Consider the following 27,991-nt stretch of genomic DNA (forward strand, 5'->3'; position numbering starts at 1 on the left):
GCGGGACGGCGTCAGTGGAAGAGCTCGGCCAGGGCCACCACGAGCAGCAGCTGGAGCCACGAGGCCAGTACGGCTGGGGCATGGCCGCGCTGCCAGAGGAAGCGCTGGTGGTTCATCAGGTGCTCCTTGACCAGCGCCTGGCGGAAGCCGTCCTCCTCGGACACGCAGACGTAGCGGCCGTAGTGCTCGCGGCTCACGCTGGGGATGAAGTGGAAGCAGTCGTGCTGGGGGTGGGAGGTGTTGCAGCTCTTGATGAGCACGTCCTCGTGGTACCAGTTGTAGGTGGCGTAGTGGGACTCGATGGAGCAGTTGAGGTAGTAGCGGGACTGCAGCATCACCGAGACGTTGTGGAAGTCGTCTGCGGGGACATGGGGTGAGGGTGGGTTAGCTGGGAGCTGTCTGGGTTTTAGTGAGGTGGAGGAACACTCAGAGAGAGTTTTGAGTTCTCTTCTGAGAGAGAATTCCTCAAAATTTCTGCTCTGCCCTGTTATTGCTGCTCCCATGTCTCTGCCTGAGAGCGCCGAATTTCAAAATTATAATTCAGAGGGAGGGGGTTTGCATTTTCTATTTCAGGGGAGGCTCCTGCCTTCCTTAGCAGACACCTGTCTGTTCAAACCGAGACAGATGACCTGTCCAAACCCATCCAAACCAACCCAAACCTGCCCAAACCCATCCAAACTAATCCAAACCTGTCCAACTCATTCAAACCCACCCAAACCTGTCCATACCCATCCAAACCCATCCAAACCCATCCAAACCCACTCAAATCCATCCAAACCCTCCCAAACCCATCCAAACTCATCCAAGTCCATGCAAACCCAACCAAACCAACCCAAATCCATCCAAATCCATCCAACTCATCCAAGTCCATCCAAACCCACCCAAACCCATCCAAACCCATTCAAACTCGTCCAAACGTTTCCAAACCCGCCCAAACTCATCCAAACCCACCCAAATCCATCCAAATTCATCCAAACAAACCCAAACCTGCCCAAACACAGCCAAACCCGCCCAAACCCATCTAAACCAACCCAAACTCATCCAAAGCCTGGAGAATCCAACAATTCCTTCCCCAACCCCAACATCTCCACGTACCTTCCTTGACGTCAGCCCTCTGGCAGCTTCCTTGCCACGAGTCCAAGTTCAGGTTCTGGAGCACGTCCCTGGGGGATGGGAACAGAAATAAGCACCAACAGAACTTCAGGAACTGGTGGTTCAGAGATGGGAATGTCCCCCATCCATCCCAGTTTCAGAAGGTTGGAGATGACCAGTGTGAGACCCAGCAGCAAGGAGAGGGGTTGGGTGCCCAACACCCTTCAAGAGAGGGAGGGATACATGCACAGAGCACCCCAAACTTTCAAGGAGAGAGGCTGGGTGCCCAAAACCGTTTAAGGGATTGATGGATCCATGCAGAGCTCTCCAAACTCTTGGGGAGAGGGGTTGGGTGTCCAAAACCCTTCAGGGGAGGGATCCATGCAGGGCACCCCAAACTTTCAGGGAGAGGGATTGGATGCCCAAAACCCTTCAAGGGAGGGATGGATCTGCACAGAGCACCCCAAACTCGTGGGGAGAGGGGTTGGGTGCCCAAAACTCTTTAGGGGAGTGATGGATCCATACAGAGCACCCCAAACTCCTGAGGAGAGGGGTTGGGTGCCCAAAACCCTTCAAGGGAGGGATGGATCCGCAAAGAGCACTCCAAACTTTTGGTGAGAGGGATTGGATGCCCAAAACACTTCAAGGGAGGGAGGGATACATGCAATGCATGGCATCCAAAAGTTTCAGGGAGAGAGGTTGGGTGCCCAAAACCGTTTAAGGGATTGATGGATCCATGCAGAGTACTCCAAACTCTTGGGGAGAGAGGTTGGGTGTCCAAAACCCTTCAGGGGAGAGATGGATCCACACAGAGCACTCCAAACATTCAGGGAGAGGAGTTGGGTGCCCAAAATCCTTCAAGGGTGGGATGGATCTGCACAGAGCACCTCAAATTCTTGGAGAGAGGGTTTGGGTGCCCAAAACCCTTCAAGGGAGAGATCCACACAGAGCACCCCAAACTCTTGGGGAGAGGGACTGGATGCCCAAAACATTTCAAGGGAGGGAGGGATCCATGCATGGCATCCCAAACTTTCAGGGAGAGGGATTGGGTGTCCAAAACCCTTCAAGGGAGAGAGGGATCCACACAGAGCACCCCAAAGAGTTGGGAAAAGGCATTTGGGTGCCCAAAACCCTTCAAGAGAGTGATGGATCCACACAGAGCACCCAAACCTTTGGGGACAACGCATCCACCCCAAACCCACGCACGCACTCAGCCCAGGAGGGGACTGCTGGGGGTGTGGGTGTTTGCCCGGTGGGATTGGGGTGGGGACAGCCCCCCACACCTGCTGAGGGCCAGCGAGAGGCAGGAGCCGTTGGCCCAGCCGCAGTAGGGGTCCCTGGCCAGCACGCAGCTGTGGCAGTTGTTGCGGTAGGCCCCGCACATGTCCATGGGCAGCTCCAGAACGCGGCGGCTGGAGCCCACGTAGAGCACGGCCTGCGGGAGGAGAGCACAGCAACGGTCATTCCGTGTCCCAGGGAAGGTCAGGAGGGAGCTGGAGCTGCTGGAAGGAGGCCAAGGAGATGCTCTGAGGGTGAAGTCCCTCTGGAGCCAGGCTGGGAGAGCTGGGAGTGTTCATCTGGAGAGGAGACGGCTCCAGGGAGAGCTCAGAGCTCCTTGCAAGGCCTGAAGGGGCTCCAGGAAAGCTGGAGAGGGAATTTGGAGGGACAGGACACAGGGAATGGCTTCCATTCCCAGAGGGCAGGGATGGATGGGATATTGAGAAGGAATTGTTCCCTGGGAGGGTGGGGAGGGGCTGGGATGGAATTCCTTGTGGCTGCCCCTGGATCCCTGGAAGTGCCCAAGGCCAGGGTGGGCATTGGGGTTTGGAGCACCCTGGAATAGTGGAAGGTGGAGCTGGATGATCATTAAAGGTCACAGGGTGATCACAAAAGGTCCCTTCCAACCCAAATAGTTCCATGATTTCACTCCCAGGCCCCGGGGCTGGCCCTGACCCTCCCATGCCTGACCCACCCCATTCTCACACCCCCAGAGCAGGGACCCACCCTGGCGTGGTCCAGGATCATGGACTGGATGGGATCCTTGTCGGGGAACACCTGGATCTCCACGATGTTCTGCACCCCGTCTGGCAGCTCCACCACCTTGTGGATGGACCCCTTGTCTGGGGAGAGAGAGGGCACAGCCCTGGTGAGGGGGTGACAGTGACAGGAGGTGCCTCCTGGACCTGACACCCAGCGAGGGCAGGAGCAGCACCCCGAGGGAACAGGGGTGCGAATCCTCGGGGTTCCCCCTTCCCAGTGGGATTCCTTCTCCCCTCAGCCAGGGGAAGGGGAAGCCCAGCTCAGACAGGACCCCACAGCCCTTCCTGTTGGATCAAGCTGCCCAGGAGGACCCTGCAGGCTGTGTTTAGACCCAGGATTCTGCAAATTTTCTATTGCCCTGTCCCTCTGTTTCTCTCTATTTCAACTCTATTTCTCTGTTTCTCTCTTTCTCTGTTTCACTCTAACTCTGTTTCTCTGTTTCTGTCTTTATTTCTGTTTCTCTCTATAGCTCCATTTCTCTATTTCTCTCGATTTCTCTGTTTCTCTCTAACTCTCTTTCTCTGTTCCTATATTTCTGTTTCTCTGTTCTTGTATTTCTGTTTCTCAATTTCTTTGTTTCTCTATTTATTACTCCATTTTTCTATTTCTCTTTCTGTTTCTCTTTAACTCTGTTTCTCTGTCTCTCTCTAACTCTGTTGCTCTATTTTTCTATTTCTCTTTCTCTGTTTCTCTGTCTCTCTCTAACTCTGTTGCTCTATTTTTCTATTTCTCTTTCTCTGTTTCTCTGTCTCTCTCTAACTCTGTTGCTCTATTTTTCTATTTCTTTTTTTTTGTTTGTCTCCATTTCTCTGTTTCTACCTCTCCTGTTCTGTTTCTCTATTTCTCTCTATTTCTCTTTCTTTCTCTGTTTGTAACTGTCTCTATTTCTCTGTTTCTACCTCTCTTGTTCTGTTTCCCAATTTCTCTCAATTTCTCTGTTTCTCTCTAGCTGTAAAATCCCAAATCCATCACTCGTGGGCCCCAATCCAACCCCAGCCACCCACCGAGAGCCGGCTGCACTGTCTCCATCACAAAACCAGCAATTTAAACCCCTGCAGGTCCCCCAGAGTGCCAGGGAACACATCCCACAGGTGGGAGGCACCAGGACAGCTCGGGCAGCACCAAAAACCAGCAGAGCTGCTCTTGGGGAACGATTTCTGCCCCCCAGCACGAAGCGTGCCCGCCTCCCCCGTGCCTGGGACGCTGCCCGCAGCCCGCCTGTGCCCACACAGCCAGCCTGGCAGCGTTCTGCTGTTCCCGAAATTTGGCAGCTCGCCGCTGCCTGACGAACATATGCCAGGCTGGGCACGCAGCCCTGCCCGCGGGGAATGTCCCTGCGCGGTGTCCCCGCACCTGTGGCCAGGTAGAGGACGTTGTAGCGGCGCCCGTCGGCCGCGGCCACCTCGTGCACGCCGATTTTCTGGTAGCGGTGCTTGTTGTGGAACAGGGGGCTCCGGGACGGGGACAGCGGCTCCACCCGCTCCTCCACCTCCGGGTGGCTGTCCGCGATCTTGAAGGTCTCGCTCGGCGTGTGCTGCCCCGAGGGGACGCACTGCGGGACAGGAGGGGACAAACGGGACACTCAGAGGGTGCTGCCCCGAGGGGACAGAAAGGGACAAAAGGGACCATCAGAGGGTGCTGCCCACAGCAGGGACACACTGCGGCATAGGGGACAGAGGGGACAAAAGGGACCGTCGGAGGGTGCTGCCCGGAGGGGACAAAAGGGACAAAAGGGACAAAAGGACCATCAGAGGGTGCTGCCTCGAGGGGACTTACTACAGGAGAGGGGACAGAACGAGACAAAAGGGACCAGAGTCATAGGGTGCTGCCCCGAGGGGACAAAAGGGGACAAAAGGGACCATCAGAAGGTGAAGCTCCGAGGGGACCCACTGCGGGACAGGGGACAAAAGGGACCGGAGTAAGTGGGTGCTGCCTGCAGGGGGCAAGAGGGACCATCAGAGGGTGCTGCCTGGAGGGGACAAAAGTGACCAGAGTCAGAGGGTGCTGCCCCGAGGGGATCCAATGCAGACACAAGGGACGGAAGGGGACAGAAGGGACCATCAGAGGGTGAGATGCTGCCCCGAGGGGACGCGCTGCGGGCAGAGGAGACAAAAGGCAGAGTCAGAGGCGGGCGGGGCGCTGAGGATGGCAGTGGAAGGGACAGCTCTGCCCCACGGGTGTTGTCACTGTGCCCGGGCCAGGTGCCCTCTGAGATCCTCTCTCCCCGTGCTTCCCACGAAGGGATCAGACCTTTTCCAGCCTCCCTCCATTCCCAGCTGGTCCCTCCCTCCGTGTCCCCTTCCTGGGGTCCCCCGGGCCTCCCTCGGGGCGGCTCCTGCCCCTCCCTCACCTGGCCGGGTTTGACCTCGGGGGTGGGGCCGTTGTAGCCTTTGAGCCGCGATGTCCTGAACACGTTGTCGATGTCCCCGAAGGAGTAAACGCAGACGGCAGAGCTCCCCCTGAGGGGACAACGACAGGGTCAGGGGGGACATCGGGCTGTGCCCGCTGCCGTGCCTGCTCCAGCTGTTTTCCAGCCCTGGATTTGGGCCAGGGCCCCTCACCAGGTGTTGGTGAAGAGCCCGTAGACCTTGGAGTGCCGCCAGTCACCGGCAGGGACGAAGAAGACGTCCTGCAGCCAATTGAAGTTGCCCTTGGTGACAGGGTCCACGCAGATCAGGGTGGCCTTGAGGAACGTGGTCCACTTGGAGGCTGAGAGGGAGCTGGTTCCTCCCCTGTCCTCCTGGGGGACAGGGACAGCAGGGAGGGAGTCAGGGTTTGGGGGAGAACACCCCAAAATGCCCATCCTGATGGGGAACTGCAGGATGCTGCCACAATCCCATTCCTGCCATCCCGGTGAGATGGAGCAGGGAATTCTCTCCCCTATAAGGCTGAAGGAAAAGGCTGTGCCCCTCTCAGAGGGGCCAAACCAAGCCTGGCTAAGCCCAGAGGAGCTGGCACATGCCCTGTCCCCCCCAGAGCTGTCCTGGCTGCCACCCCAGCCTGTCCCCAAGGTACCTTACACAGCTGGGCCACCCGTGAGATATTCCGGGGCGCCTCGGGGCTCTTGTCCGGGTTGTCCTCGCGGAAGAAGTAATAAATCTTGTCCTGGTGAGGCTCCTCATGCCTCAGCGTGGTGGCCTTGACAAACTGAGGGTCTGGGGAGGCAAGGGACAGAGCTTGGACCTGATTTCATCTGGTGGGGACAGGGCAGGGAGAGGGACATGGCTGTGGCCCAGGGAAAGGACAGATCCGAGCCCAGGCTGGCCCTGCCGATCCTTGGGAAGGCTTAGCTAGAACTGAGACAAGATAGAATTAAATAATAAAACAGTGATTTATTAAAAGGATCTCCCCAATGGATGCACCTTGGGCAGCACAAGAGCCAACCAAGATGAACCAAAATGGTCACAAAAATAGACACAAAAGTCTCTGAGTTTTATAAGTTCTGCTCCATTTGCATATTGGACTTAATTGTCCAATTGCAGCTTTAGGTTATGAAATCCCATCCTTCTTGTTTTTCTCTCTTCAGCCCACATTGTTTGTGCCCTTGGGCCTGAGATTTGGATCATTTGGCCTTGGTCCCCAGCTAGAGCAGGAATTGTTTTGCTCTGTGCAGAGAGCTCACCATCCCCTAACTCAGCTCACCAGACCCACACACTAAAGCAGAATAGAATCTGAAAATACAAAAGCTAAACCTGAGGCATCAGTGCCACCTTCCCAGTGCCTCCTGCCTGACTGCACAGACTCATTCCCTGGAGCCTGGGGAAGCCCTGGCAGCCACAGAAACATGAGTCCCTCCTGACTCTGGGAGCTGTTGTGGGAAGGAAGGAAGGAAGGACGGATCCCTCAGGAGGAGCAATCCGTGCTGTGCGTTGGGAAAACGCCGTAACACCGGGATTCCTATTAATGCACCCCTGGGTCCCTCTGAGCAACCTGAGCCGCTGTTTCCATAGCAGGGAATCTCCAGGGATCAGAGCCCTGCCGTTCCCACAGCAGGGATCAGTCTGCAGCCCTGGGGCTCTCAGGCCTGGTTTGGTTTCCCCCTCCCTGTTTTATCCCCCGTCACTTTAATTCCATTTTTATTCCATTAATCCCCCATTTTCCCCCCGGGAAGCCACCACAGCAGCCACCACAAGCCCAGGGAAGTGGAGCAGGGTCGTTCCCCCATGTCCCCTCCCTGGGTTTGGCCTGACTGGGGTTTGCCAGGGCCCCTGCCTGCAATGGAAGTTGCCCAATGCTGCGGGGCAGCTGCCACATTTTGCATTTTACACAACCCAATTTCCTTCCACCCCGCAGGAGGGACTTGCCAGCCTCATTTCCCCATGCCTCAAGGACAGGGAAGTCACTTTTGTGCTGGTTTGGGACAGGGCTCAGGGGAAGCTGGCTCCCTGCTGGCTGGCACCAAGGGCACCTGATCTGGCAGATTGAGCTTAGGGGGCACTGGGGCAGTACAGCTGCACCACAAACCGGAGTTTCTCCACACAGGATGGTGGGGAGCAACATTTAGCTGTGGATCTCCCTCAGCACAAAATTCCATTGCCAAAGAACCAGGAATTTCCAGTTCTTGATGTTCAGAAAGTGCTTTAAGAAGATCAGGGAACCAATAACACCAGTTGGTTATGGGATTGGTCTTGTGGGCAGCCTCACACCAATAATTGTCACCCCTGGGTATTGGCCACTCCTTGGCTGGCACTGGCACTCCAAACAGGTCACAAAGGGTTTGTTTGGGCTTGAACTGGTCAAACATTTGGTGTCTGAGCCTGCTGACTTGGCTAAAGCAACCCAAACATTCATTTTTTGGTGGATCTACAGCCATATCTGCACTGCAAAGGCCAGCAAAGCAAAACTAATGAGTTTTGCTTAATCTGACACCCACAAGAGGCTCTGGAACTTCTCCAGCCCCTGCCCCAGGGAATGTCCCACTGCCAGGAATGTCCCCTTGCTGGGAATGTCCCCACTCACTCTGCATCACGGTGTCACTGGTGTAGAGCTCTCCCCCGCCCCTCACGCGGCGGAACCGAGGGATCTTCCCGTTCTGCTGGCTCTTCTTGATGGTGGAGTAGATGTCCTGGCCTGTGGGGAGAGGATGAGGAGGAGTGAAAGCAGCCAGGACTTCCTGGGCATGGCAGGGATGGTGGGTGTGGAACAGGAATCCCAGTCCTGACACCCGGTCCTTGAAGGGTGGCAGGGACACATTCTTGAAAGGATCCTCACCTGTCCCCACACCAGGCCTGGAGCAGTGGAATCACTGCAGGCCCTCCTTCCCGGGTCCCTCCCAACCCAAAGCATTCCCAATTCAGGTATCTCCTTCTGAGGTCCCTCCCCACCCAAAACATTCCTGATTCAGGTCCCTCCTTCCCAGGTCCCTCTTGACCCAAAACATTCCTGATTCAAGTTCCTCCTCCCAAGGTCCCTCCTGACCCAGAACATTCCTGATTCAAGTCCCTCCAAGGTCCCTCTTGACCCAAAACATTCTTGATTCAGGTTCCTCCCAACCCAAAGCATTCCCAAAGAATTCCCAATTCAGGTCCCTCCTTCTGAGGTCCATTTTGACTCAAAACATTCCTGATTCAGGTCCCTCCTTCCCAGGTCCCTCTTGACCTAAAGCATTCCTGACCCAAAACATTCCTGATTCAAGTCCCTCCTTCCAAAGTCCCTCCTGACCCAAAGCATTCCTGATTCAGGTCCCTCCTTCTGAGGTCCCTCCCCACCCAAAACATTCCTGATTCAGGTCCTTCCCAGGTTCCTCCTGACCCAAAGCATTCCTGATTCCCAACGTTTCTCCCACACAGAGTCCCCACCCACGCCCCCATGGGAATCTCCAACCTCTGTCCCAACGGGATGTGCATTTCCATGGGGACAAAATGAGGAGAGCCAAGGAGACAAAGCCCTCAGAGCAGCCTCAGGGGGTTGCTGTTTGTCCCAGGGAGGCTTTGGGCACAACAAAACCACAGGAAAACAGGAAAATGGGAAAATATCCCTCTTACCATCGACAACGACGAGGGTGTTGGAGTCAGGGGTGAAGGGAGCGATCCCTCTCCCATCCCAGGGCTGGCTCTCCTTCCTCTGTGTCTGGGGAAGGACAGAAGGGGATCCTGAGTGGGGTCAGGCCGGGTTTTCCCCACCCAGGAAGGGGGAAGGATCCGTACCACGTTCCAGCAGGTGGGAGCGCAGGCACCGGTGCCGCACACGAGGAGCCCGTCCCCGTACTGCTCCACCAGGGTCAGGTAATTCCGGCTGTCCTCCTGCAGGGGGAGAGGAGCCTGGCCATGGCACAGAGCCCCCAGCACCTCACGGATTCCCACATCCTCCCTGGGTTTTCCCAGATCCCCTCATCCAGAGGGAGCTCATGAGGAGCACACACAGCTCCTTCAACCAAATACTCCAGCCCTGCCCATCCCGCTGTTCCCTCTTCAACCCAAATTCTCCCCATCCTGTTATTCTCTCTTCAACCCAAATCTTCCCCATCCCCTTATTCCTTCAACTCAAATCCTCCCCGTCCTGTTACTCCTTCAACCCAAATCCTCCCCATCCCGCTGTTCCCTCTGCAACCCAAATCCTTCCCATCCCATTATTCCTTCTTCAATCTAAATCCTCCCCATCCCATTATTCCTTCTTCAACCCAAATACTCTCCATCCTATTATTCCTTGAACTCAAATTCTCCCCATTCTGTTATTCCTTGAACCCAAATCCTTCCCATCCTGTTATTCCTTCAACCCAAATCCTCCCCATTCCATTATTCCCTCTTCAACCCAAATTCTTCCCATCCCATTTTTCCTTGAACCCAAATCCTCCCCATCCCATTATTGTCTCCTTCAACCCAAATCCTCCCCATCCCATTATTCCTTCAAACCAAATCCTCCCCATCCTGTTATTCCTTGAACCACCCAAATCCTCCCCATCCTGTTATTCCCTCATTCAACCCAAATCCTCCCCATCCCATCGCTCCCTCACAGGTGGGACCTACCAAATTCCCAGAGGACATGCACTGGCCTTCATTTCTCACTGGGAACTCTTCCTAGGATAAAGGAGAAGGAAACGTTTCCATTCCTGCTCTCCCAAGGCCACCAGGCATGGGGTCAGCCTGCCACAAGGTCACCAAAACCCACGAGGTGTCCTTGTCCCCGACCCTGGTGCCTGAAATCCAGCATGAAGGCCAGGCTGGATGCCAGTGACGAAATCTGAGCATTGCTGCTCTCAAGTCAGAAAGGATCCCTGGCTGGAAACATCCAGGATGGATCCAGAAAAGATCCCTGGCTGGAAACATCCCCCCTGCACAGCACAGAGGACCTCGGAGGGATCCCACCAAAGGAAGAACCCACCCATGGCCAATGCAGGAGATTTAACTCTAATCCTAACCCTAACCCTAATCCTGGCTGGAAACATCCAGGATGGATCCAGAAAGGATTCCAGGATGGAAACATTTGGGTTGGATCCAGAAAGGATTCCAGGATGGAAACATTTGGGATGGATCCAGAAAGAATCCCTGGATGGGAGCATCCAGGATGGATCCAGAAAGAATCCCTGGATGGGAGCATCCAGGATGGATCCAGAAAGAATCCCCAGGAAACATCCAGGATGGATCCAGAAAGAATCCCCAGGAAACATCCAGGATGGATCCAGAAAGTATCTAAAGCTGGAAATATCTAGGATGGATCCAGAAAGGATCCCAGTCTGGAAACATCAGCCCTGTGGGGCAGTGAGAACCTCAAAGGGATCCCACCCAAGGTAGAACCCGCCCATGGACAACATGGAAAATTTAACACTAATCCAAATCCTAACCCTAACTCTAATCCTAAACCTAACCCTAACCCAGAGGGATCCCACCCTGGGAAGAACCTGCCCATGGCCAGCAGGGGATATTTAAGCCTAAACCTACGCCTAAGCCTAACCCTAAATCTAACCCTAACCAGGGGGGATCCTACCCAAGGTAGAACCCACCCATGGCCAACAGGGTAGACTGAACCCTAACCACAACGCCAACCGCAACCATTCTTTCCTGCTGGGATTTTGCTTCCTGGCACGATGGAGCCGGCTGGGCAGAGACCAGGCTCCTCCAGGCCTGGAATGTGGGTTGGGAGATGGATCCCAGACCCTTTTTATGGGGTTTTGCTCCAAGACCGTTAGCGGCGCCCCTCACCGTGTAGTTCTCACGCGTTGCAAAGTCGTAGTAGTAGAGCCTGCCCTCGCCCCCGACGTAGATGGAGGAGGTGTTTTCCTGGTGGAAGAACACTGGGAACCTCTCCCTCCGTGGGAACACATATTCCTTGGCACCTGGGAAGGGCACACACCTCAGGGAGCTGCTCTGGGGGCACCCGCTGAGCCCATCCCTTCCTGTGCCCTTGGAGGATGGACAGGGTTTGGACCTCAGAAGAAATGGATCAACAGGGTGTGGATCTCAGGAGGATGGACAGGGTTTGGATCTCCAGGAAAGATGGAGAGGGTGTGAATCTCCAGGAGGATGGACAGGGTTTGGATTCCAGGAGGATGGACATGGTTTGGATCTCCAGGAGGGATGGACAGGTTTTGGATCCCAAGAGGATGGACAGAGTTTGGATCCCAGGGCCAGGAGGGATGGACAGGATTTGGATATCCAGGAGGAATGGACAGGGTTTGGATCCCAGAAGGGATGAACAGGGTTTGGATCCCAGGCCAGGAAGGATCAACAGGGTTTGTATCCTAGAAGGGGTGGACAGGGTTTGGATCTCAGGAGGGATGGACAGGGTGTGGATCCCAGGGCCAGGAAGGATGGACAGGGTTTGGCTCTCCAGGAAGATGGACAGGGTTTGGATCCCAGGATGATCAACAGGGTTTGGATCCCAGGAGGGATGGACAAGGTTTGGATCCCAGGAGGATGGACAGGGTTTGGATCCCAGGTCAGGAGGGACAGACAGGATTTGGATGCCAGGAGGGATGGACAGGGTTTGGATCTCAGGGCCAGGAGGGACAGACAGGGTTTGGATGCCAGGAGGGATGGACAGGGTTTGGATCCCAGGCCGGAGCCCAGGTCTGACAGATGAAAGTTTCACCACCCCCAGACTCCACGTCCCAGACAGGAACAAAAAGTGACAGCTAGCGTTCAGACGTCCCAGCTGGCAGCAGATCCGTCTGTCTGTCCCTCTGCCCTTCCTCTTTCACATCCCACCTTCTCCAGCCCCCCTTCCCTTCAAACCCCTGCCATTCCCGCTGCATAGGCTGGGTGAGGCTGGCCCTGCTCCCCCCCTAGGATCCCAAAAACCCGAGGTGTGCTCGGGGATCGCTCCGGGGCTCAGGGCCGCCCTCTGCCCGGCACTCCGAGCTCTCCATCCCCGCTTTTCCCTCTCCCAAACACAGCGGCCTCTGCCCTGGGCAGCGCTCCCAGAGCTCGGCCAAAGGCTGAAAACGCCGCTGGAGCTGGCAGCCGCCACTGTCGGGTAATTAATCAGCGGCGCGTGGCTCTTAATTGCCAGGGCTGGCACTTGGCACTGCCCCGCCCAGCAAGAGGCGCCTCGGAGGTCAGCGGGGCGCTGGATTCCCGCTGGGTTTGGGGGTTATCCCCATCTCCTGCGGGTCTCTCATCCCTTAAAACAAGCAGAGTTTTCCCAGCAGGGCTTGGGGAAGCTGCCAGAACCATCCAGGTCCGATTTGGGGACACAATGAGGGGACAGCTCCCTGTGCCCTGCCCACCCTCCCTTGTGCCCTGCCCAGCCTTCCCTGTGCCCAAAGGCTCTGAGAAACCCCTGACGCCGAGGTGGAGAAGCTGGCACAGAACCTTCCAGGCTGATTCTGCAGCCAGGCTCAGTCCCAGCCTGCCCAGGAGAGACACAATCCCCTTCCCAAAAACCCCATTAAAGTGCCGTGAGCCCATCACCAACAAGCCTCGAGGTGGTCCCTCATCCCTTAAAACAAGCAGAGTTTTCCCAGCAAGGCTTGGGGAAGCTGCCAGAACCATCCAGGTCCGGGCTGGGGACACAATGAAGGGACAGCTCCCTGTGCTCTTCCCCTGGGACCCTCCCTTCCTGCCCCTGTGCCCTGCCTGCCCCTGTGTCCTGCTCAGCCTTCCCTGTGCCCAAAGGCTCTGAGAAACCCCTGATGCCGAGCTGGAGAAGCTGGCACAGAACCTTCCAGGCTGATTCTGCAGCCAGGCTCAGTCCCAGCCTGCCCGGGACAGGCACAATCCCCTTCACACCATGTCCATTCCCAAAAACCCCATCAAAGTGCCGTGGCCCCATCACCAACACACCTCGAGGGGATCTGCCCAGACCTCACCAAACTTTGAAACCCCAGCCCCTAAATCTCTGCAAACCCAGGCAAATCTCCAAGTTTTGAGTTGCAGCTCCAAACTCAGCTCCTCCTCCTCCTCCTCTCCCACACTTCTCTCCCGCTGCCCTGAGGCTCCTTTGGGGGGGCTCTTCCTGAGTTCCCCGAGCCCCGCCGAGCTGTCAGCCACAAACAAAGCAGCCCTAAACAATCATTTGGCCGGCGCCGAGGTTGTTGTTTATCCTGCAGCTCCCCGGGGACTGAATCAGAGCCGAGAGTGGAAACAGCTCTGCCAGCCTCCAGCGAGCCTGGGCTGGGCTCGGAGCTGGCAACGGAGCCTCCGAGCGCTTCCAGGAGCGCCTGCTGGGGTCCCTGTAGGGCTGGGGTCCCTGCAGAGCTGGTCCTAAACCCTGCAGAGCTGGTCCTAAACGCTGCAGAGCTGGTCCTACCTAAACCCTGCAGAGCTGGTCCTACCTAAACCCTGCAGAGCTGGTCCTACCTAAGCCCTGCAAAGCTGGTTCCAAGTCTTGCAGAGCTGGTTCCAAGTCCTGCTCTGCCTGCAGCAGCTTGGGTTAGGGAAGGGGTTTGGATCCTGGTGGGATGGGGGAACATCCCTGCACCCCAAGCTATGAGTCTGGGGTTTGAACAGCATCAGGAGATGAGGATGAGGGGGCAGAGGGCACCATCTCAGTGCCAGAAAAGCATGGAATTGTTGGCAATGGAAGAAACCCTAAAGTTCATCTCATCCCTCTCGGTGCCAAGGGCAGGGACAACTTCTGCTGTGCCAGGGCGCCCCAAGCCCAGTCCAGCCTGGCCTTGGACACTTCCAGGGACAGGGCTGTGTCCCATTGTGTCCCCAAAGAAGGGACATCTCTCAAAAGCTGCTTTTGACACTGGACAGAAAGGCCCGTGCCCTTGGATGGCCTGGCCCTGCCATCACCCCCTAAATCCATCCCAGAGCTCCAGGGGACACAGGGCCCATTCCCAGAGCCTGGCTGACCCCTCCGAGCCCCCGTGCCCTGCGTTTGCCACCAGCCCCGCGGCTCGGGTGACAATCAATGGCACCACTGTCCCTGGAAATGTCCCCGCTGCGGGGCCTGAATGGGAGAAAGGGCGGCTTTGTGTTCGGCTGAGCTCCCGCCAGAGGGGAGGGAGCGGGGACATCAAATCGGGGACAGGGACATCAAATCAGGGACAGGGACATCCTGGATGGTGCCTGGGGGGAGGGAGGGGAGCAGGGACATCAAATCAGGGACAGGGACATCCTGTAGAGTGTCTGGGAGGAAGGAGGGGAGCAGGTATTGGAACTAGGAGATGCTCCAGATGCGATGGAGATCCTATAAATAGACATTGTAATATTGGTTTTTTGCAAATATTAAAATGGATTTTAGATGTGTGGTGTTAAAGTAAGTTTGTTATAAACATATGGATTTTATTTCTCTGGTTCATTAAACCTGATATCAGTGTGCTGTGTCACAGTGCCTGCAGGGATGGGATAACACCCACTGAGCACAGGGTGAGCACACCTGGACAGATGTGCCACACAGGGTGAGCACACCTGCACAGATGTGCCAGCCAGCAGCACTCACCCTCTGAAGGCAGAACTGGGGGGGATAAAAAGGAACTAAAACCACAATCCAGGAATGCACATGCTCTAAAAGAGCAGAGCCAAAGCAGAGATGTGCTAAACAATTCCTGGAACATGTAAACCAGTTTGGGGAAAAGTTTACTGAGCACAAGGGTCTGTGAATTTGCAAAGGGCTGATGTAATTAAAGGTATTTAAGGGGCTAGGGTTAAATTTGCCCTAAACCAGGACATATCCCCAAAGATAACAGGGGGCTCTTGGCTGATGCCACAATAACCTTTGCTTTATGGTCCTTGTCTCCTACTGTCCTTTATTAAACTTTCTGCATTTTCAGGAGAGTGAATGTGTTTCTCACAGAGAGAGGGGAGCCTTTGGTGACAGAGCAAGCGGCTCCCTGTGGGACCAAGAGCCCCTTGAGAAGCACCAGGGCATCCCAGAGCATCCCAAAGCATCCCAGAATATCCCAGAACATCCAAAACTTCCCAAAGCTTTTGGGAGCATCCTGGAGCATCCCAGAACATCCCAGAGCATCTACAAGTATCCCAGAGCATCCTGGAGCATGCTGGAGCATCTCAGAGCATCCCAAAGCATTCTGGAACATCCCAGAGTATCCCAGAGCATCCTGGAGCATCCCAAAGCATGCCAGAACATCCCAGAGCGTGCCAGAACATCCCAAAGCATCCAAGAGCATCCTGGACCATCCCAGAGCATCCCAAAGCATCTGAGAGTGTCCTAGAGCATTCTGGAGCATCCCAGAGCATCCCAAAATATCCCAAAGCATCTGGGAGCATGCTGGAACATCCTGGGCACCCCAGAGCATCCTGGAGCATTCTGGAGCATCCCAAAGCATCCCAGAGCATCCCAAAACACTGCAGAGCATCCCAAAGCATTCTGGAACATTCCAGAGCATCCTGAAGCATCCCAGAGCATCCCAGAGCATTCTGGAGCATCCAGAAGCATCCAGGAGCATCCCAAAGCATGCCTGAACATCCCCAAACATCCCAGAGCATCCCAGAACATCCCCAAGCATCCCAGAGCATCCTAGAGCATTCTGGAGCATCCCAGAGCATCCTGGAGCATCCTGAAGCATTCTGGAGCACCCCAGAGATTTCTGGAGCATCTCAGAGCACTCCAAAGCATCCTGGAGCATCCCAAAGAATCTTAGAGCATCCTGGAGCATCACAAAGCACCCGGGAGCATCCTAGAGCATCCTGGAGCATCCTAGAGCATCCCGGAGCCGGCTGTCCCCATCCCCGGAGCAGAGGGGCAGCGTGGGCTGCAGCCTCTCCCGGCAAACCCCATCTCCCAGCCCGCCTGGGGCTGAGTCAGCACTGCCTCTCCCTCTCCTCTCTCCTCTCTCCAGCATTCCCGGCTGGCAGCGCCTCCCGCAGCCCAGACGCTCCTGAGTCACCGGCTTTCACCACTCCCGGCTCCAGAAAAAAAAAAAAGAATTTCTGGGATTAAGCCCTTTTCTGACTTCTTCTGATTGCTATGGCGTGGTTTATAAATCTGTGCTGCCTGACCCTTCACACGAGACTGAAAATAGAATAAAAGGTTTTAAAACTCCTCTAACTCCTCTCAGTTGTCCCATCGCTGGGTCAGGAAAGGGTTAAATCCGACAGGAATTCTGTGGGGATGCGGAGCTGGGGCGGAGCAGGGTGGAGGGGATGGTACTGATGGATAAAATCAGGATCTGAAGTAAAGCATTTATCTGAAATATTTATCTGAAATAAATGGAAGTGGAAGCGGGATGGGAGCAGAACCTGCTGGGTTCTGGGTATTGGGATGGGCATGAAGCACTTCCTTCATTTCCTGCCCTTAAATCCCTTCAAAGTGGGAAAAACCTTGGATTGTGAGGTGGGAGAGCAGGGAAGGGAGTCTGTCTGGCCCTGGAATTGTCCATTCCTGGAATTGTGTTCTCCTGGAATTGCCCTTTTCTGGAATTGTCCACTCCTGGAATTGCCCCCCCCCCCCCCCCCCCCCCCCGGAATTGCTGTCTCCTGAAATTGCCCTCTCCTGGAATTGCCCCCTTCTGGAATTGTCCATTCCTGGTACTGCCCTTTCCCTGGAATTGCCCTTTTCCTGGAATTGTGTTCTCCTGGAATTGCCCTCTCCTGGAATCGTCACCTCCTGAAATTGCCCTTTCCCTGGAATTGTCCCCTCCTGAAATTGCCCTTTCCCTGGAATTGCCACTCTTGGAATTGTCCCCTCCTGGAATTGTCCCCTCCTGAAATTGTCCTTTCCCTGGAATTGCCTCTTCCTCGAATTGCCCTTTCCCTGGAATTGTCCCCTCCTGGAATTGCCCTCCCCTGGAATTGCCCTTTCCCTGGAATTGCCCTTTCCCTGGAATTGCCCTTCTCTCTGTAATTCCCTCTCCTGGTATTCCCTGCCCCTGGAATTGCCCTCCGCTGGCACTGCCCGTTCCCACCCAGCCCCTCGGCCGAGCTGTGCCACCCCGAGCTCTCCGGTCGCTGTCACCGGCCGGGGACACGCGGCCGAGCCGCCAGCACGCGGCAAACCGGGACTGGCACGGGGCAAGGCGGGATTGGCACGGGGAGCCGGGATTGGCACGGGCGCGGTGCCGAGCGCTGGCAGCCGAGCCCCGCCGCCCAGGCGGCCCCGGGAAGTGTCGCTGTGACGGGTGGCAGCGCTGTCACTCGCGGTGGCCCCGATGGCACTGCCACCTGCTCCGCTGCCCGCGCAGCCGCCACGCATTCCCCGGCTCGGATTCATCTCCCCAGCGCCGTGACACGTTCCCACCTCGATGACAGCGCGTCCGGCTGGGATCGGCGCGGGAGGCAGCAGGAAACGCTGACTGGAGGGCTGGGAATGTGGGAGTGTCCCTGGATGTCACCTGGGACGCTCTCATCCCGGCTCTGAGTCAAGGGCGAGCAATCCCGGAGCTCCACATCGATCCCGCTGCTGGGATAGCACCGGGAGCTGCCTGGATGCGGTGACAGCGATCCCTGTCCCATTGCCAGTCTGGATACAGCGACATCGAGATCCCTGTCCCACTCTCGATGAGGTGACACCAATCCCTGTCCCATTGCCAGTCTGGATGTGGTGACACCACTCCGTGTCCCATTGGCAGTCTGGATATGGTGACATCATTTCCTGTCCCATTGCCAGTCTGGATGTTGTGACACCTGTCCGTGTCCCACTCCCTCTTCCCGCAGGATGTGTGACAGCAGCCCAGGTCCCCTTTTCCCAGGACTGTGATTCAGGGCCACTCCCTGAGTCACTCAGGACTCCATCCCAGCTCCCAAACTCCGCACTGCGGCTGGAGTTTCATCATTCCCTCAGGCCAGGCCGGGCCAGGAGCACAATCCCTGCATTTCCCACTTTCCCAGGGGGACAGGGACACCCCAGGGTCCCCTCTGTCCCCAGAGCAGGGCTGGATTCACCACACTGCTGCCTCCCTCCTCCCCGAGCTCCAGCAAGAAGCCAAGCTGCATTTTCTCTCTCTTTTCTTTTTTTTTTTTTTTAGACATTCTATAAATTCCCAAATTGAGGCATTTCAGGAAGAGGAAATATGTCTCCAAGGAGCTGCTGTGCTAAGTTCTCCTTCCAGCGTGACTTTGCTCAAAGGGAACAGAGTGACACGAGGGAACAGTGTGACACTGAGAAGGGGGGCACAGCGGGGACAGGAGTGTCCTGTTCCCATGAGATGGACGCCTCAGGCAGCCTGGTGGGACAGGAATGTCCCATTCCCATGGGATAGAGCCTCAGACAGCCTTGGCAGGCACTTGGGACAGAGCCTGCAGCAATGGGGTTTTTTATAGGAACAGCCTGACTGTAAATGAAGCATTTCAGGAGTTTTGGGCAGGTTTGCTCTGACCTGCCACAGAAAATTTGCAGGCATGTGACTGTGAGGTCCCAGCATCATCCCACACCTCATGTGAAGTGACACATTTCTCATTCTCTGGACGGGTTTCCGAGAAGGAGGCGAAAGGAGAAACATAAGTGGCAAAAAATGTGTGGAGGCCACTTCCTCTGCTGTGCGCTCCTGTCCCCAGCCTCTGCCAGGGCTGCACCCCAGGAGCAGGGTCCTGTATCCCCAGAGTGTCCAGGGACACCCCTCTGGAGAAGGAGAGCCTGGAAGGAAAGGTGAGGGATCACCCCAGGGCAGCCCTGCAGTGTTTCGGGTTGTCCCGTGCCCCAACCTGAGTCATTTCTCAAGGGAAGCAGAAGCAGCAGAGCAGAAGTGACAGTGACACCTCCAGGTTTCTGTCCCATCCCCCAGGAGCTCCCTCCGGTTCCAAATCCAACCCTGGCCTTACTTTTGTTCCCTCCATATTCCTATCCCAATCCCCAGGAGCTCCCTTGGGGTCCAAACCCCACCCTGGCCTTACTTTTGCTCCCTCCACATCCCTGTCCCTCTCCCCAGGGGCTCCCTCAGGGTCCAAATCCCACCCTGGCCCCATTTTTTCTCCCTCCATGTTCCTATCCCAATCCCCAGGAGCTCCCTTGGGGTCCAAAGTCCACCCTGGCCCCATTTTTTCTCCCTCCACATTCCTGTTCCAATCCCCAGGAGCTCCCTTGGGGTCCAAATCCCACCCTGGCCCCATTTTTTCTCCCTCCACATTCCTGTTCCAATCCCCAGGAGCTCCCTTGGGGTCCAAAGTCCACCCTGGCCAGGCTCTCACTCCCTCCATGTTCCTGTCCCTCCCTCTGGGGGCTCCCTCAGGGTCCAAATCTCACCCTGGTCCCACTTTTGCTCCCTCCACGTTCCTGTCCCAACTCCCAGGAGCTCTCTTGGGGTCCAAACCCCACCCTGGCCCCACTCTCACTCCCTCCACGTTCCTGTCCTTCCCTCTGGGGTCTTCCTCAGGGTCCAAATCTCAACCTGATCCCACTTTTACTCCCTCCACCTTCCTGTGCCAAACCCCAGGAGCTCCCTCTGGGTCCAAACCCCACCCTAGCCAGGCTCTCACTCCTTCCACATTCCTGTCCCAATCCCCAGGAGCTCTCTTGGTGTCCAAACCCCACCCTGGCCCCACTTTTGCTCCTTCCACATTCCTGTCCCAACTCCCAGGAGCTCTCTTGGGGTCCAAACCCCACTCTGACCCCGCTCTCACTCCCTCCACGTTCCTGTCCCTCCCTCTGGGGGCTCCCTCAGGGTCCAAACCCCACCCTGGCCCCACTCTCACTCCCTCCACGTTCCCCTCTCCTGCCCAGCTCAGAGCTGACAGGATCGAGTCCACCTGTCCCTGCTTTCCTGCTCTCCCCTGGCCCTGAAAGGAGCAGGGACCCCCAAAAACTCCTGGAGAAACCAGAAAGCGTCTGGCTGAAGTGAGCCATTCCCTGCTTCGCAGCTCCCTGCCAGGGCTGTGTGTCCATCCCACCCCGAGGCTGGAACGTGGACCAGCGAGTCCTGGTGGAATTCCCGGTGTTCCAAAGGCAGCCCGGCCTCTCTCGTGCCCCTGGGGCAGGGAAGGGCAGGGGCCAGGCTCACAGCGATGCCTGGGCTGGGCCTTCCCGCAGCAGCATCCCAGGAAGGAGCTTTAAAAGGTTTTCCAAAGTGCTTTCCCATCAGCCCGGGCTGGGTAAAAGCCCTGACGGGAATTTTGCCGTTCCCTCCATCCTGCAGGAAAGGCTGCGGTTCCCAAAAGCAGGGACTGGGGCTGTGGGCTGATTTCCTTCCCATTCTCCAGCTGGGGGAAGAAGCTCCAGCTGCTCACTCAGGCAGCAGAGAGGGACAAGGGGGAACACACAGCCCTAAAACCCACTGAGGGGCCCAGGAGCTGGCAGGAAACCCCAAAAGAAGAGGTGTGAAAGCAGCCTGAGCCTTCTCACACTTCTATCTCACCCCAAGATCCCAGCAAGGCGCGGCCACGGGACTCAAACGGAGTTTCTCATCCCCCCTGAGACGCTTTGGAGATGACAGATGAGCCGCGATTCATCACCAAATTCTCTCGTTCTTATCTCATCTCACCTTATCTCTGCCTCCCCAGCCCTTCCGAGCTCTTCCTTGTGCGAAGGGCACGGCCTTGTGGGATCACCAACATCCTCACCCAGCAGTTTTTCCCACCCAGCTGGGAATTCCTCTATCCCACTTTTCCCTGGCTCCTTTCCCCCCGTCTCTGCTCTCCTGGGGTGCCCTGGAGAGCTCCCTGCCCTGCCCAGCTTTTCCCTGGCCCCTCTCCCCCTCTATCCCTGCACTCTGGGGTGCCCGCAGAGAGCTCCCTGCCCTGCCCAATTTATCCCTGGTTCCTTTCCCCATCCCGTCCCTGTGCTCCCGGGGTGCTCACTGTGCCCTGGGGACCTCCCTGCCCTGCCCAGCTTTTCCCTTTCCCTTTTCCCCCTCTATCCCCGCGCTCCCGGGGTGCTCATTGTGCCTCGGGCAGCTCGCTGCCCTTCCCAGCTTTTCCCGAGCCGGGCAGACAATGGAGCCCGCATTAGCAGGGATAATCCATCCCACAAAAGCCGGCGATCCCGATGCCCGGCAGGGCCACGCTGCAGAGCACTCTCGGAGCACACAAATGCGCTTTTTCAGAGGCACTCTCCGAAAGGAAATATCCTGGCACGTCGAGCGTTCCCCAGCTATTTCTGGGAGCGCCTTAGGGGGAAAAAAATCCCTTTTGGTTTGGGAATTGAGCTGCCGGGTTTGGGATTGGGATTTGGGATCCCAAAAGCTCTTCTAGGAGCCCTGCTGCCCATATCCCTGCTCCAAGCTGGAGCTGGAATTGATCCCAAACACCCACTCAGCCAGCAACAAAAGAGACCCCCTAACCTGCATCCTGCGGGGAACAAGCCCTGGATTCAAAGCCGGGGCTCTGCTCGCCCCACGCTCCCAGGGAACGCTGGAATTCTCCTTATTAAACATCAAACCCCTGGCTGGCGGGCTCGGCAGCAATTCCATGAATACTAACACGGCCCCACTCTCGCTCCCCCCATAATTATGCAGCACTGGAGCTGCAAGGCGAGGCCGGAGCCTTTGATTCCGTGGATTTGTGCCATCCACCAGGTCCGGCCTTCCCGGCTGCTCCCCACGGCTGCAGGGGCTAAATTTAGAGCCAGGTTTTGCCACTTCCCAAAAGCTCCGCTCTGCAGCGCTGGTCCCAGGCTGTGATGATGGAATTTTATCCAACAATGGCACAAGCACTGCTGGATGTTGTGTCAGTGCAACAAAGGATGGATTCGGCGGATCCGGGGAGCCCCTCCCAGCCCAGGAAAGTCAAACATTGATTTCCCAGGAAAGGCCTTCCAGGGGGAAAAGCTGCCCCAAGCAGCTCCAGCAGCAGAACAACCCTGCTCCATCCACTGCCCTATCCCAGCTCCCCACAGCTGGAAAACCCTTCCAGGGCAAGGGTGGGCACAGGGCACGGCCACCTTGGGGTCCCCAGGGAGGTTCTGAGTGGGAAGATCCAGAGGTTTTATCCCTGTGGAATGCAGGTGGGGCTCTACCCAGTGGGATCAGGGATGGCCCTGCTGTGCCCTTCCCAGCGGGATTGGGAACAGCCCCACCGTATTCTTCCCAGTGGGATCAGGAAGAATCCCAGTGGGATTTTGAATGGCCCTGCCATGCCCTTCCCATAAGCACTGGGAAGGATCCCAATGGGATTGGGAATGATCCTGCCATACCTTTCCCAATGGGATTGGGAATGACCTCACCATGCCCTTCCCAGTGGGATCAGCAAGGATCCCAATGGGATTGGGAATGGGCTTGCCATGCCCTTCCCAGAGGCACTGGGAATGGCCCCATGGTGCCCTTCCCAGTGGAATTGGGAAGGATCCCAATGGGATCAGGAATGACTCTGCGCTGCCCTTCCCAGTGGGATCAAGAAGGATCCCAATGGGATTGGGAGTGGCCCCACTGTGCCCTTCCCATTGGGATTGGGAAGGACTCCAACAGAATTGGGAATGCCCGTGCCATGCCCTTGCCAGTGGGGCTGGGAAAGATCCCAGTGGGGTCAGGAATGGTCCTGCTGTGCCCTTCCCAGTGGGATTGGAAAGGATCACAGTGGGGTTGGGAATGGTCCCACTGTGCCTTGCACAGAGGGATTGGGAAGGACCCCAAAGAGATCAGGAATGGCCCTACTGTGCCCTTCCCATTGGGGTCAGAAAGGATCCCAGTGGGGTCAGGAATGGCCCTGCTGTGCCCTTCACAGAGGGATTGAGAAGGATCCCAGTGGGATCAGGAATGGTCCCACCATGCCCTTCCAGCCCCCTCCTGCTGCTGGACACTTCCCACACCTGCCCTATGCTCCAGGTGGGTGCCAGCCCCGGGCCATTCCGGGTTTGTGCCCTCCCAGCACCCTCTGTGCACCCGCTGAGCTGGCACACAGATTTCCCATTCCCCTCACGTCCAGCCCCGGCTGCAGCTCCGCATTCCCCAGACCCGGAAAGCCCCGGGGACAGGAATGTGAAACCAGACTTGCCAAAGCTCTGAGATCCCAGCACAGCCCGGCCGGGGCAGTGCGAGGGCAGATCTCTGGCTGGGACCGGCCTCGAATTCCTCAAGGCAACTCCCGAAACTCGCCGTGCCCGTCCCTCCCACCTGCCAGACGGGAATATTTGCTCCCAGTGCATAACGAGACGGGGAATCATCGCAATCATCACTGCCTGACCCAGGGACCCAAGGCGGGGAGGGGACAGGTGACAGAGGCAGAGCTGTCATTAAGGGCTATATCACCCTAACCCCACACCTCAATTACACCTCCACATCCTGCTCCCCTGGCACTGCCACACGGGTGGGGCTGGCAGCAAAAGGGTGCCCAGCAGGAGGAACCAGGCCTATTTCTGGAGCAGCCTGGAATAGCCACAGAGCTGGCTGGAACCCATTTCCCCTCCTCGCTCACCTCCCAGCCCTTTTTAGGATGCGAGATTTTCCCGAAAAAGCACCTTGGGCTTAGATTTATTCCGTGCTCAAGCTTAGATTTAGTTTGCACTCAAGCACTCGGGTCTAAATTTAGTCTGTCCCATTTAAGGCACCGACTGCATCACCCACAGAACACCTTCCCAGGCCGCTTTTCAGCAGTTCCGTCCCCAAATTGGCTGGTGCAGAGCTGGGAGCTTGGTCAGGAATTGGCATCTGGCTCCTTTTTCCAGCCACAACTTCCATCAGTTGTGCCCTGCCTGTTGTTTTTGTGTCGTGCTCTTGCAACAGGAGGTGCCTGTGATTCACTCCATTTGTTTGGTTTGCTTTTCTTCTTTTCCAATCTGCGCACAGCAAAACATATTTCTTTTTTCTTTTCCTTTTTTTTTTTTTCCTTCCCCAACCAACATTTTCAGTTCCCAGCATCCCCCAACCCTGTGAAAAAGGAGAAAATAGCACTGCTGGGAAAGCGAGCAGCTTTCTCCTGGAAATGGTGATGCTCTGAGAGCTTGGTGGGAAAGTGTCCTACAAAGATGTTTCACACCATGGGACCACAAAAAAACCACAGAGTTGCTGTCACCGAGGAGAAAAGCTGCTGCTGGCACCAGAAATCCCTCGTTCGCCGCAACAGGAGGAGATGAGGACCTCAAGGATCATCTCATCCCATGCCCTGCTATGGCCAGGAGCATACAGGGTGCTCCAAGCCTCGCTTTGGGCACTGCCAGGGATGCAGGGGCAGCCACAGCTTCTCTGGGAAGGAATTCCTGGCTGGAATAGAATTCCCAAAATGCCATCCAGCCCTGCCCTCTGGCAGTGGGAGCATTCCCTGCGTCCTGCCCCTCCATCCCTGATCCCAAGCCCCTGTGCAGCTCTTTCCAGAAGGTTCTGGGGGGCCCCAGCCCTGCCGTGCCAGGACACGGAGAGCTCCCCGCCGGCCCTGCTGACACAGCTCTCGCAGTCAGGGAGGCAGCCAAGCCTAGCAAAGCCCAGGAGCTGTTCCAGGCAGGCAGATTCCCAGAAATGCCAATCCAAGAGCCCGCTGCAGCCCGGGGCGGGCTGGAGCCAGCTCACCCCGCCGAGGGTCAAGTGTATAATCCTGCCTTTCCCGCGGGGACCTGCTTATCTCTGCTGCCTGCGGCTTGCAGCTCACCTGTTAATGAGTTGGGAATAATTAAACAGCCGGAGCCCAGCCCACCCCGCGGTGGGATGAGCTTTCCTCGGCGCTCTCTCTGCACGTGTGGCTGAGCAGGGACGAATTGCTGAGCGTGGCAGCAGCTCCGGCCCAGCCTGGCTGCAAAGGCCGCGGGCTGCAGCAGCCCGAGCCCGCCCCAGGCTCCGTGCCACGCTCAGCGTTTTGCGATGCTCGGTGACTTTCCGGTCAGGAGACAGCCGGGCTGGGCTGGGCTGTCACCCTCCCTCGGTCCTGGGACACGCCAAGCAGCGAAAGCTCCGTGTGGGATGCGGCTGCACCTTTGGCAAAGCGCAGAGGAAAATCCAGGGAGGCAGAGGAGGATGAGGAGGTAAGGGATGATGGGAACACTCCGTGAGCTCTTCGCAGGACACTCCCGGGCCAGCCTCCAAAGGGAACAAAGCAAAAACCCTGCCAGCAGAACCGACTCGAGCAGTGACATGGAGCTGACATTTGTTCTGTGACAGGAGGGAACCCTGCAGAGCCAGCAGTGCCCGGCAGTGACCATTTACCCACGGCCACCTGTGCGGGCTGCAGGGGCCACGGAGCTGCAGAACACCGAGCTCCAAAGTGCTGGGAATTGTTAATGCAGGAGCCCCGAACAGCAGGACAGGCCCGCGGTGCTCCTTTGTCTGCAGGGGTGAGCCCAGGGTTGTGCCACCTCTGCTTGGGGATTTTTTGTCCCACATCCCCTCAGATATTTCCTACTGGGAAATGAGGGCCAAAGCAGCGGGAGCTGCAGGGAGGGCAGGGTTTGGTGGATCCTGGGAAGCTCCAAATGTCTTAAGTGCTGGGAATTGTCAATGCAGGAGCCCCGAGCAGCAGGACAGGCCCGCAGTGCTCCTTTGTCTGCAGGGGTGAGCCCAGGGTTGTGCCAGCTCAGGCTGGGGACGTTTTGTCCCACATCCCCTCAGATATTTCTCACTGGGAACTGCTTTAGCAGTTCCAAAGCCGCGGGAGCTGCAGGGAGGGCAGGGTTTGGTGGACCCTTGGAAGCTCCAGATGTCACCAAACCGGTGGAATTGAGCCTTCTGGTGTCACAGACTCACTGTGCATGGTGCTGGTGAGGGGAGCGAGGCCGAGGGATGGAGGAGCAGCTGCAGCTTTGCCCGATTTCCTGCGCTGCAGGCAGGGAGGGATCGCTCCTGCAGAGAGCCCGGCTCTGCCCAGCCCCACAAATCCGCACCCTCGCCCTCCTCGGGGCTGGGACACGTGGAGGTGCCTTTGCCGGGCCGCATCACCTGCTGCCTGTGCGGGGCCGTGGCGGGGAACAAATTTAATTAGGGGAGAGCTGGCAGCTCCCGCAGAGCCCAGGGCCAGCCCTGCACCACTGCAAAGGCAGCAGCGGGCCCGGAACGCTGCTCCCCACCCCCAGGAACGGGGGGCCGAGCTGGAAATCAGCCCTGCGAGCTAAAAAGCAGCACTGCGAGCTGAAAGTCAGCGCTGCGAGCTGGAAATCAGCCCTGCGGCTCCATCCCCCCCGCTCGGCTGGCGAGGGCCGGGCTCGGAGCGGGCTGCAGCTGCGGCAGCCACGTGCTGAGCCCGGAACGCCGAACATGCTGAGCTTTCAGTGCGCCCGGGCCACCGGGAAGTTCAGCGGGGGTTTGTGGTCACAGCAGCCCCCAGCCCATTTCCTCACCCTCCTCCTCCTCGCTCACCCACTGCCCTACTTCGGGAGGTAGAGGTGACACCAAGGAGATGCGAAATAGGACACGGCTCGCTCCTATCGCTCCCTGACTGCAGTCCCACTCTAGCCCGGGGCCCTCCTGAGTTCTCAGAAATAATTACAGGCACAGACAAGCACGGAAAGGAGAGCAGGTGAAACGTTCTGATTGGTTTCGGTGACAGGTGCTAGCAGCCTTCAGTGCCACCCAGACACCGGTGACAGCACTGTGCAGGGACACAGGTGGGGATCGGCCACTCCATCCCTCGATGTCCAGCCACACCGCTGTAGGAACAGGGGGAATGTCCCCGCTCCCGTCCCCTTCACCCGCAGCCAGCGCCGGTGACGCCATAGCGGAGCAGCCTCCCCTGCCCTGCGCGCCGGTGCCGCTCCCCTTTGTGTGACAAGGTGACAGCAGAGGCCACCCCCGAGCCGCGCACACGGCCAGCACCCCCCTCCCCGCTCCGCCAGCCCGGGGAAGGGCACGCAAATGCCAGCGGAGGAGAACAGATGGCACGGAACGAAGCGGGGGAAATGGGCGTTCTCGGAAGTTGCCAGGGAATGGGGAGCAACAGAGGAGTCCTTGTGCTGCAGAGCCCGCCCGGCAAAGCCAACGGGGTCTTTGTTCCAGCCAGCCCGGAGGGGATTCATCCCAAAACTCGGGATGAAACCAGCGCCGACACACCAGGCTCGGAGCCTTGAAAACATTTCTTTGTTCGGGTTCGCCCAGATCCGATCTGGTTACAAAGTCCTTACGTGCCGTTTGTAAATTTTTTCCCCTGAGAGCAGCGGTCCTCGGCAAATATTTACTCCCCAAACTCGTCTGCAGCGAGTAGGGCGAGTTCAAGCAGATAAATAAGTGCATTAGCTATGTAAATATATACTTCTGCTTTCTGGAGAGCTGCAAGTTAGGAAATGTGTCAGAGCTTTTTGACAGCCTTTAATATACCCAGCAGATAGGGGGGAAAAAGCGCTTTTCGACAGCCTTTAATATCCCCAGCTCACAGGAAAATGCTTTTAAAACATAAAAAAGAAAAAAGAAAGAACGGTCTAAAAACCCAATGAAAAGCCAACAGCCTCAGCCCACAGGCATTTAACCAGAGCCAAAAGCCTCCCCGAGGACACAAAAGAAATAGAAATAACCCGAGTGCTCAAAGGACGAGCCGCAGGTAGGAAGGAGCGGGCGCGGGGAGCAGCCGCACGCCGAGGGCGCAGCCGGGACTCACCTTGGGGAGCCGCGATGATCCTGGGGTTCACCTTGGGGCGCCCCGCTGCCCACGCGCCCAGCTGGCAGAGCCACAGGGCCACCAGGAGGGCAACAGGCGACTTGCTGCTGCCCATTCCTAGTCCGGGAGCGAGCGGGGAT

General features: G+C 57.1%; 1 protein-coding gene across 1 annotated transcript; it reads right to left on the bottom strand.

Annotated features, from left to right (window-relative positions):
* Positions 1 to 27,989, bottom strand: SEMA7A (semaphorin 7A (John Milton Hagen blood group)). The gene is made up of 14 exons (XM_058811118.1): positions 27,852 to 27,989; positions 11,271 to 11,404; positions 10,098 to 10,148; positions 9,279 to 9,374; positions 9,117 to 9,201; positions 8,092 to 8,202; positions 6,148 to 6,287; positions 5,694 to 5,872; positions 5,483 to 5,591; positions 4,486 to 4,684; positions 3,097 to 3,212; positions 2,376 to 2,527; positions 1,096 to 1,163; positions 1 to 358 (listed from the first exon to the last, which is right to left on the bottom strand). The coding sequence occupies exons 1-14, from the start codon at positions 27,964 to 27,966 to the stop codon at positions 12 to 14; spliced, it is 1,902 nt and encodes a 633-aa protein (XP_058667101.1). The 5' UTR covers positions 27,967 to 27,989; the 3' UTR covers positions 1 to 11.
* Positions 27,990 to 27,991: the final 2 nt, after the last annotated feature.

Source organism: Ammospiza caudacuta, chromosome 10, assembly GCF_027887145.1.
Source record: "Ammospiza caudacuta isolate bAmmCau1 chromosome 10, bAmmCau1.pri, whole genome shotgun sequence".
NCBI classification, from domain to species: domain Eukaryota; kingdom Metazoa; phylum Chordata; class Aves; order Passeriformes; family Passerellidae; genus Ammospiza; species Ammospiza caudacuta.

What these genes read in the sequence shown, in the direction of transcription:
- SEMA7A (XM_058811118.1), bottom strand. Translation starts at nt 27,966, where the DNA reads ATGGGCAGCAGCAAGTCGCCTGTTGCCCTCCTGGTGGCCCTGTGGCTC. An exon ending in CTCCCACCTGCTGGAACGTG is followed by an intron (nt 9,202 to 9,278) that starts GTACGGATCCTT and finishes GTCCTTCCCCAG; the next exon opens with ACACAGAGGAAGGAGAGCCA. An exon ending in CCGAGGTCAAACCCGGCCAG is followed by an intron (nt 4,685 to 5,482) that starts GTGAGGGAGGGG and finishes CCTGTCCCGCAG; the next exon opens with TGCGTCCCCTCGGGGCAGCA.